We start from the raw sequence: 10,498 nt of genomic DNA, 5'->3' as shown, positions 1-10,498 counted from the left end.
GAAATTGAACCGGCAACCTAACATAGATTTTGAACGCCCCTATCACTGAGCTATACTTTTGGGCTGTGTCAAGGAAATTCAAATCATAATATATAGAGGTGCAAAGCGAAATTTATTTTATGTACATAGTGTAATTTTCTGGTGAAGGGGGTTCGGGTGAATCCCCTCCTACCCCAAATCCGCCCCTGAGAGCAGCCGGATGCAGCATTGGCTACACATCTTATACAATAAAAACCCAATCGTTGAAAGTAAAAGAGACACCATGTTTGATAAATAATTGCACTGATGAAGCAAGTTAAATCAACAAGAACGTTACTTCACAAAAATGTCATCTTGCCACCCTAGAGTTCTTAAAACAGTAGCATCAACCTTTTCCACATATAATACGATGCTGGTCCATATTTTCACCAATTTGTATGTATACTAAATAGAGCCATCACAACAATCGAAAGACGAGGGAAAGAACAAAAAAAGGAACAGACTTCAACAGTTTCCTTTACTTTATTAAATCCTCAGAAGCTAGAAAGTTTCATTGTATCGCAACTCAAAAATTAACCAAAAGTACTCAGCGATAGAGGCTTTCAGATCTAAGATTCTCAGCAATCTCAGTTTCCCATCGATCACCATTCTCAAGAAGCTTCTCCTTGTCGTAAAGAAGTTCCTAATGGATTAAGCAACGCATTAGTCAAGCAGTGTAGTTTTAATCCACATTTTCATGCTTTGGAACACAGATTTTTTGTATATCTCCACTTTTGCTTTGACACATAGCTAATTTAGTTATTACTACAAACCTCATGAGTCTCAGTTGCAAATTCAAAGTTGGGCCCTTCAACAATTGCATCAACAGGGCAGGCTTCTTGGCAGAATCCGCAGTAAATGCATTTCGTCATGTCAATATCATACCTGTAAAATTCAATTTACACATAAGCACGGGTGATGAATGTCTGAATAGCTACTATGACACTGAAAGAACCACCCGTAATCTACCTAGTCGTCCGACGACTCCCATCCTCTCGGGCCTCGGCCTCAATAGTGATAGCTTGAGCAGGGCAAATCTGTTAAAATTCCATTTTTATTTGTTTCAGTATTTAAGACACATCAATCATACCATATATAATTGAAGTAGGCTAGTAACATCACTGCCACGAGCCATAGATTAAATTAGGCAGCAGCACGGTTCATAATGGTGGACGCAGCAATCCTTTGAAGAAAGGATGAAAGATCACTGATCTAGCTCTATGGAAGCTCCTTTTTTTTCTAGTTTGGTTTGTCACAATGCTAACTAAGGAAGTTTAAGTATTCACATACTGGTGACCATTTTATAACACAAATTTACATGCTGTCTGCTTTTACACTTCTTGGAGCTGCTCTATAAAGTATAAACTGCATTTGCTTTTTCCAGACAAGCATGCTGTAATTGTCACAGCTTTCACAAACTTGAGAGTAAAGCATACATTATCAACTCTCACATTTAATCACCATGCTAACTGATCCGAAAAACATGAGATGTTTCGAGGTTGAATGCAATAAACTAACTACATTCTATAGAAGCATCTTAGGGCATTTTGAACCCTATTATGTTCCGGTTAATCAAGGAATCCCAAGGGCCAGTAGTCGTGCTGATGCACAGTTTGCAGCCTGGTGGATACTAGCCCTGCCCTTCTCCACTTAAATACCAGGATTTCGTCTGCTGCAAGATTCAAACCCGTCACTTGCGCCTGACCCGCATATTACACATTGCAGTCTTACCACTTGACCAAAGTCTTGGGGGCCATCTTGCACTTTCTTCAACCACTACACCCTTTTTTTAGTGGGGAGGGTAGTCAAGAAAAATAAGTGTCGGGACAACAAAACTTAAGCCTGAACATTTAAGTGCATACACTACCTTGAAGTCAAAGTAGAAGCTACCAAAAATACAAACAGTTTAGTATCAATTACAAAAATAAAAGACCAACTTTGATATTCTACCTTCTCAAAGTGTCGCATTATAACATGATAGTGCACACGCCGGCATCTAAATAATTCATGAGGGTAACCAACAGTGATCAATGTTGGACGTAAGCAAGATGCAAAGAATAAGATGCATCACTGTCCTATTTTTTTTTAAACTGAGAAATCTCTTGTGGCAGCATTTGGCGTGCAGGTCCAAAACTCGGGAGAGTATGCGCACACCCCTCCACCCCCTCCCACTTAAATACTAGGTCTTAGTCCTCGGCAGGGTTCAAACTGGTACCAGACATCCCGCATTGTACTTCCTTTACCACTAGACCAAAGCCCCTATGGAAACTATATCTCACTGTTTCAGCTATTATTAGTTATTCCAAACTAGCACTTACAGCTTCACAAAGTTTACACGCAATGCATCTTTCCTCTCCAGTTGGGTAACGTCGAAGAGCATGTTCTCCACGGAAACGAGGGCTTAAAGGGCCCTTCTCAAATGGATAGTTAATCTGCAAAGTGAAAAATTGTTATCAGATTTTTTGCTCAATTGAGGTAAAGACACCATAAAATGTAAAAAATCACCGAGAAGAAGGTATCAGCAAAACTGGTTTTGTTAAGGGGCAACTCATGATGTTCATATCAATCTATTATGTGCCTCCGCATCTAGCATTGGGTAGACCTCATACAATAACTGTCCGAGCTCTGGTGAGATGGAAGCCAGCCAATCATCGAGTGGCCGAAAGGAAAAGATAGTAGAAGCAGAAGGAGACTTACTGTTACTTTCTTCTCAAAGAAGTACTTGAGCGTCAGCATCAGACCTCGAACCATTTCGGTTAAAAATAGTGTATTGATGCTTCGCTCAAAAACTGCATTTATTTGACAACTTTCAGCACTCGACAATGCATGAAGCAGTACAGAGAAACCAAATTGCAAAGCTAAGTAGAGGAAAGGCTTTTACCTGAATTCCAATCTTTTGATAACTCCTTTGCTAGCTGCTCTCTTTCTTCGTCATCTGAAGCATGAAAAAAGGTAACTAGGATCATTTACATTCTACAAAGAACCCAGTAACTAGATATCAAGAAACAGCTTAACAAATGATCAAGCCCATCAACTCCGATCCAAGTAGTTTCAGTGCAACATTTTAAATCTGGAATAGGTCACCATATTGTACCACGAGACAATAAAATTTATTTCACTCTGTCCTTAATCTCAGTGGATAATGAATATGGAATCTTTTTTTATGTTTGGTTGCAGAGGTCATAGCAAAAATCATGCACCTCTGGGCACTCATCAGTAGCCAATACAGCATTAGACTAGGCTCGGTCATCCATATACATGCTTTTATATGTTAAAATATGCAAAGTAAAAGGGGCTTTTGACCTGGGGGATTGTGGGACGACAGGAGAACTTAGCAAATACCTTTGTCAGTAGAAAACGAATGCTTGGTAGCAAATGAGCGGGTACCAAGCAGAGTCCCACCGGGGGCATTAGTCCCTTGCAATGCTTGTCCTGCCAAAACCTGTATTTCCCAAACAAAGAAGAAGCAACTAAACCACTTAGTTTTGAGCCTTTGAGACACTTTATAAACACATGCGCACATGTTTGTGTTGTAATACGCACCAAAAGCCTAAAGTAGCCAAGTAACCGTCACCTCTCTCCTCTCCACCAAAGTTTCTCAAACAGACAGAGATTATATTAATGGTGTCAATCATGAATAAAAGTTAGCAACAAAAGATATCCATTATATTCTTGCCTTTTTCCTTTTTCACCTCCCCCCAAAACCTATTCCTCCCCTGACTCATTTAAGCGAATTCAAATATCAGATCAGCCAAAATATCCTATCATGGTATGCATTGTAAGTGAAGGAACAAATGGAAACGCAGCAAAAGTCCATTCTTTATCCTACTTTTTTCAGATATTGTTCCAGAATAATGAAAATGTGCCTTGAAGGAACTCCAATCTGAAAAATAACGGTATGCAAAGCAAAGGTGTCGAGTAGATTTGGCATTCCATAGTGTTCGATGGCAAAGAATCAAAAGCAAACACTAATTTTACAAGACAAGGAAATTCTCCTCTCAAGCATAAGCTAAGGGTACATGGATTATGGCAAAAGCTTACAGTGACATAATCGAGTGACATGCAGGTAAGTTTCAATTAAACAATTAGCTTATTCTCAACCCAAACTATGGGTTTAACTATGAATCATCTACATCCATTATCTCTATCCAAACTTAATTTCCAATAAAGTATAGGGAGAGGAAGAAGGACTTGCATATGGTGTTCATCGACTTAGAAAAGGCGTACGATAAAGTTTCGAGGGAGGTTTTGTGGAGATGTTTGTAGGCTAGAGGTGTACTTGTTGCCTACATTAGGGTGATTGAGGACATGTATGATGGGTGGAGACTCGGACAATTTTCCGGTTATGATGGGGTTGTATTAGGGGTTGGCACTCAGACCTTTTTTGTTTGCCCTGGCGATGGACATACTGACGTGCCACATCCAAGGGGAGGTGCCGTGGTGCATGCTATTTGCAGATGATATTGTATTGATTGACGAGACGCGAGGCAGTGTGAATGCACAGTTAGAGATATGGAGGCAGATCCTGGAGTCTAAAGGTTTCAAGTTGAGTAGGACCAAGACAGAATACTTGGAGTGTAAATTCAGTAGTGAGACTCAAGGAGGGGAAGGGGATGTGCGACTGGACTCGCAGGTCATCCCCAGGAGAGGAAGTTTTAAATAGCTTGGGTCTATTATTCAGGGGAATGGGGAGATTGATGAAGATGTCACACAATGTATTGGGGCGGGATGGATGAAATGGAGACTCGCTTTCGATGTTTTGTGTGACAAGAAGATGCCGCCGAAACTTATAGGTAAGTACTATAGAGTGGTGGTCAGACCGACGATGTTGTATGGGGCTGAGTGTTGGCCAGTAAAGATCGTTCATGTCCAAAAGATGAAGGTAGCAGAGATGAGGATGTTGAGATGGATGTGCGGGCACACCAGGTTAGATAAGATTAGAAATGAGGATATTCGCGATAAGGTGGGTGTGGCCCCTATTGAGGACAAGATGCGGGAAGCGCGGCTTAGGTAGTTTGGTCATGTGAGGAAGACGAGCACAGACGCCCCGTTGAGAATGTGCGAGAGGTTGACATTGGAGGGCTTACAGAGAGGTAGAGGTAGGCCAAAGAATAGGTGGGGAGAGGTGATTAGGCAAGACATGGCTCAGCTTCAGCTGACCGAGGGGCGAGGACATGACCCTTGATAGGAAGGTATGGAGGTCGAGGATTAGGGTAGTAGAGTAAGTAGTCTAGAATGTTCATAACAGTAGTATTGACACGCGGTCTCGCTTTCTGTTGGTAGTAAGTTTTTATGACTAAACGTTGTTTTCTTTCATTGTTGATTACCTTACTATCTTGTTGTCTTTATTCTACTTTTATATGACTTTAGGTATTGTCCCTTCTTGTCTATATTTTCATTAATGTAGCGCTTATGCTTTCCTGAGCCGAGGGACTATTGGAAACAACTTCTATATTTTCACAAGGTAGGGGTAAGGTCTGTGTACACCCTACCATCCCCAGACCCCATAGGTGGGATGATACTGGATATGTTGTTGTTGTTGTTGTACTGTGCAGGTAAGTTTAATGTGAATAATAACATCAGGGTTTCAAGAAGCTCCAGGAGCTAGCAAGGATTATGAAATGGTTAGATGCACATCATTCTACTGAAATTGGAATATGTAGAGAATATATAAATGTTTGAGTGTTTTTTCATGCGGTCATAGTTCAATCCAATAATAGGATTTGGTTTTTGAATACTCTGATGCATATTTTGATTATATACAAAGTTTACACCCTCCGAGTTTGCTTTCAAGCTGATTAGATTATTCTAGTGTGCATTAAAAAAATTATAAGTGTAGGAGTAGTGTACTCCTATATACAATTTCTCTTATGATCAAGACTAATTCTAGGTATAGATTGTAACTTCCTAGACGGAGACATGATTCTTTAAGCATATTAACAACACGTAAAGAATCTATCTTCTAGTACTAAGTTATTAGACCATGATAAACACACCACGGTACCCCCAAATGGATCTGCCAAAATTGAAACGGTTTAGCAAAAACTAGGACCAATTCTCCATTTATTGTTCCTAACAATTTCTCATATCCTGGAACTCACAGTTGCATCACTACTGCCATCAATGTTAACTTAAGCATATTATCTTATTTGCTCTCTCTTGTTAGTTGACCTGTTATTGAGCTTAGGTTCATATACTACTACTTCACTGCATATTTTATTCTAGCATCACCAAATTTTTATACTTGACCAACTCTTCTTTAAGAATATAGTCAAATTAAAAATAGTTTAATGAATAATCCTTGAAATATAGCATTTTAATCTTTCATATTAGCATAGCACCTTGCCTCCAAAACTTCAACCAAGTGAAAATTGGGTGTTTGTCTGCTTGACACAAACTTTTATGAAGATAATTTTGAGCATTAACCTTCAACCAATTATGTAAAAAGTGTGCTCCTATCTGGGTATGCCAAATAATCCTACAAAATAATTCCATACTATTCTTGAAATATCCCCGAAAATAAAGACATGTTCAGTAGTTTTTCTTTCTTGAGGCTGTATGCAACAACTACACTTTGAGACAAGAAGAAGGCAAAAGTTCAATACTATCTCATCCACTAGAATTTTCTGTTTAATTACTCTCCACACTGAAAAAGAATTGTGTGGATCCTAGGAGTGACATAGATTTTGCAACAAAATGGTTGTGTCGTCCTTATGCTATTAATACTGTGAAGAATTGGGACATCGGCAATACAAGGAAAGGTATGAATATGTTGTGGTTGGGTCAACGATTGGAAGATAACTCTTGATAGTCGCTAGACTTGTTCGAGCTTCTGAACTAGTTGGAATGGATTGTGTAGAATAGTATCACTCAAACAGAGTATCAATGCAATTTGGATTTGATCAAGATGTGCCCCAATTGGTTTGAATCATGCAAGTGATACCCCCACAAATTGCTTGGAACAATTATGAAGACCAATTAAAGATGAAAAGCTCTATATACCTTCAAGACTCTTCGAGTCAAATGTTAGTAGATGATACTTAGAGTGGTGGAAGAACCAAAAATCGCACCTAAAGATGCAGTTGAGCATGTAATGAAGGGACATGGTCTAAAACTCATGAAAGGATACCAAGAATGTCCCTGCGACACTAAGAAAGATGAATGTCTATGTATGTGGTTATAAAAAAAATGAATGCCTCTGAATGTTGTGAGTTTGTACAAAAAGATGATGAGGTTAGAATAGACGGCAAGTACAACAATGATAATGTGGCTTTAAACTCAACTTGCCTAATAGTTTAGAACTTGCAAATAACGGTCCAAATGCAAATAGAAGCAATCGTACATATGCGGAACCTTAGAGTAGTCTCGTCGAATTGAGTTTGCAGATGGGCAAAGATTCAGTGGAAGTACATAAAGTAACTACAAAGGGTATCAACAGAACTTAAGGAAATATGCATATGGGAAACACAGCTGGGCACATCTTGATTGAATTCAAATTGCATTGATGCTTCGTTTGGTGATATTGTTTTACACAATCTATTACAACTAGTTCAAAAACTCAAAGAAGTCTAGTGAATATAGAGATTTCTCTATCCATCATTGACGCAACCACAACATACTCACCTATTTCCTTGTAAAATATTATGTTGTTCCAATTCTTTACAATATAAGGGTGACACTTAATCATTCTGGTGAAGAATGTATGACACTCCTAGGATCCGCACAATATAATTTTTAGCATGGAGAGTAATTAAAACGAAAGTTTCAATGAATGAGATAGTATTGAACCATCTTTTTGTCCCAAAGTGTACTTGTTGCATACAACACCTCAAGAAAAAATGTTGAACATGTCTTTGTTTTCGAGGATGTTGCAAGAATGGTATAGAAGTATCTTGCAGGATCATTTGTCATAGCTCAACATGAGCACGCTCTTGGTACAACGTCACAGAATTGGTTGAAGGTTAATGCTCAAAATATAATCTGATGAGGTAAGTGAAATATCATTAAAAAAGCAAGGGATTACAAAAGATGGAAGATGTCAGCTCTAATACAAGGTCAATGCTCAAAATTATTTTCGAAGTCTGTGTCAAGTCACACAATTTTCACTTGTTGGGAGTTGTGGAAAGCAATGTGGTCTTTCCACTTGAAATATTCTTGAAGACGAGTTATCCAAGGATATTGATTTGGTGGTTTTGGAATAAAAGTAAAATATAAGTATGCGAACCTAAGCTCACTAACAAGCCAATTATATGGAAGAGAGCAATCAAATAATATGAATTAATTAAACATCAATGGTAGCAGTGACGCAAGTATGAGTTCCGGGATTGTAGAAATTGTTAGGAACAAAAAATGAAGAATTGGTCATAGCTTTTGCTAAAACTCTCCAATTTCAAGTAACCAAAAAATGGAGAATTGGTCTTGGCTTTTGCTAAACCTCTGCAATTTCAAGTAGCTTCACTTGGTGTGTTTATTGTGGTTTAATATCACCTAGTAACTAGATTAGTCTTGATCATAGGAGAAAGTAGAAACTATAAAAAGAGTACAGTACTAGTCCACTTAAAATCTTCTTGAAAGCACACTAGAACAATCTAACCAACTTGTAAAAAATGAGTAATAGGTCAACCTACCATCACCCTCTTCCTTTATCCAGATTCACCAAAGCACAAAAGATAAGGATGTTAAGGCAGTTCACATAAAGCCACCTTGAGGAACGCCATATGATGATTAGGATACAAGAAACGACGAGGGGGAGGGGGGGGATTATCCAACTCTAGTTATTTTAAGAGTGTGCTTGGTACGAAGGATAATGCTTTCCTCAGAAAATATTTTTTCCAGAAAATGTTTTCCGGTGTTTGGTTTGACTGAGCAAAAATACTCTGGGAACCATTTCTTAAACATTGATAAAAAGGTCAAAATATTGGATTGTGTTTTGCATTGAAAATTTTGATGAAATTTTTAACTGAAATACCAATAATAATGTCTAGGCGTTGGTTAGAACAAGTAGTATGGAGTATGAATTGAAATATCTGCAGAGAAAATTAGGTCCGCTCTTAAGTGATGAAACCCAATTTCTAGGTTTTAATTGGAAATGAATAATATTCTATGACTAACAATTTATCACGTGGATCGACTACGCGAAGCTCAGATAATGAATCCCAACTAATTGGGGATCGATTGGATGATTAATGGATTGGAATTTGTAAAAAAGAGAATGGAGACTTACAAGCTGACGAGAACGTAAAGCATAAAGAGATTTGCGAGCTAAAATGGCGGCCATTAGAGATGAAAATTGGGGTTCTTCCTTCAGAACCAGAGCGATCGAGCAAGAACTGAAAAGCTCGCTTTTGGTTAAAACGTTGCGTTTTACTTCTTTCTAATACTTGCTATACGGTTTTTAACCATAGTTAATAAATTACACCATATTTTGATTTATCATAGTTAATTGAAGTAAGAATTTATATTAATTAATTAACTATTAAAAGAAAGTGATTAAATGTTCTGCGTTTGTAACTATCGGTTGATGTACAAATCAAGTGTGAATAATTTTTTACAATTAAATATAAATATTTTTTAACCCTTATAGCAAATACATAAGATCGAGAAAAAGGAAAGAGATCAGTTTTAATCTGTATTAAAAAAATTATATGCTCTAATGTGTTCGCTAAATTATGTCAACGTATCATGATTAACTAATAAATGGAGGTAATTTTACATACTAATTGACTATTGTTAAGTGATAAAGTTTATATAAAGGAATATATCATGTGTTATTGGTTTGATGTGTAATCCAGATATAAATTGTGATAAAGATTGATTTTATTTTTTTTACCATAATCAATCAATACTTTTCGTAAAATACTTACCTCTAAGGTGTTTGCACCGATCATACAATTTAACTGTAAAATTATAAATTGAAGTAATACTTAATATATAGCACTTAATCATGATTATGCATACAAATTTATAAGCCACAAAACAAAATAATGGAAAGGGTGAAGTAGAAGTGTGGACTAATGATACTAGACTGACAAAATAAAATATAGTAAAATTTAGGCACACGCTGGTCCCATGGTCTAGTGGTCAGGACATTGGACTCTGAATCCAGTAACCCGAGTTCAAATCTCGGTGGGACCTTTATTACTGTAATTTTTGTTTTCTCTTTTATTCTTTCTTCAATGGAGTAGTTTGTTTACTTAAATCCGAACAGCCAATCAGGGTCCAATCAAAACAGAATTTCCACACGAGGTAGTGTGTTATGGTTGATTAATATTTTTGGATGTTTAGAATTTATGGTAAGTTTGGACGTTGTTGTATATTTGGACTTTATTATATTAGTGTTGATGTGTATTAGCTACTTAGACTTGATTTGAATGATTTTGAGTATTTAGACTTTGATTAATGCTTTAGTTTGATATTATTTAATGGGTTTTGAATGTTTGTTGAAATTGGATGGTTGGAAATGACTTGTTGGAATTTTTTG

At 37.4% G+C, this 10,498-nt stretch overlaps 1 protein-coding gene and 1 non-coding gene across 2 annotated transcripts; one reads left to right on the top strand and one right to left on the bottom strand.

Moving 5' to 3' along the window:
- Window positions 1-265: 265 nt before the first annotated feature.
- On the bottom strand, window positions 266-9,385 carry LOC104225174 (NADH dehydrogenase [ubiquinone] iron-sulfur protein 8, mitochondrial). Its single transcript, XM_009776940.2, has 8 exons — window positions 9,242-9,385; window positions 3,361-3,460; window positions 2,900-2,953; window positions 2,716-2,807; window positions 2,337-2,450; window positions 988-1,055; window positions 792-903; window positions 266-661 (listed from the first exon to the last, which is right to left on the bottom strand). Exons 1-8 carry the CDS (start codon window positions 9,293-9,295, stop codon window positions 566-568), a joined length of 690 nt encoding a protein of 229 aa, XP_009775242.1. The 5' UTR covers window positions 9,296-9,385; the 3' UTR covers window positions 266-565.
- Window positions 9,386-10,080: 695 nt separating this feature from the next.
- Window positions 10,081-10,152, top strand: TRNAQ-CUG (transfer RNA glutamine (anticodon CUG)). Its single transcript has one exon. It is a non-coding gene; the product is annotated as a tRNA-Gln (tRNA).
- The last annotated feature ends 346 nt before the right edge of the window (window positions 10,153-10,498 follow it).

The sequence above is a fragment of the Nicotiana sylvestris genome, chromosome 12, assembly GCF_000393655.2.
Source record: "Nicotiana sylvestris chromosome 12, ASM39365v2, whole genome shotgun sequence".
Lineage (NCBI taxonomy): Eukaryota > Viridiplantae > Streptophyta > Magnoliopsida > Solanales > Solanaceae > Nicotiana > Nicotiana sylvestris.
The sequence above is the reverse complement of the archived record's forward strand: the minus strand, read 5'-3'. Positions and strand labels throughout refer to the sequence as shown.

What these genes read in the sequence shown, in the direction of transcription:
- LOC104225174 (XM_009776940.2), bottom strand. Translation starts at nt 9,295, where the DNA reads ATGGCCGCCATTTTAGCTCGCAAATCTCTTTATGCTTTACGTTCTCGT. An exon ending in TTCGTTTTCTACTGACAAAG is followed by an intron (nt 2,954 to 3,360) that starts GTATTTGCTAAG and finishes TTCATGCTTCAG; the next exon opens with ATGACGAAGAAAGAGAGCAG. An exon ending in TTGCAACTGAGACTCATGAG is followed by an intron (nt 662 to 791) that starts GTTTGTAGTAAT and finishes TTAATCCATTAG; the next exon opens with GAACTTCTTTACGACAAGGA.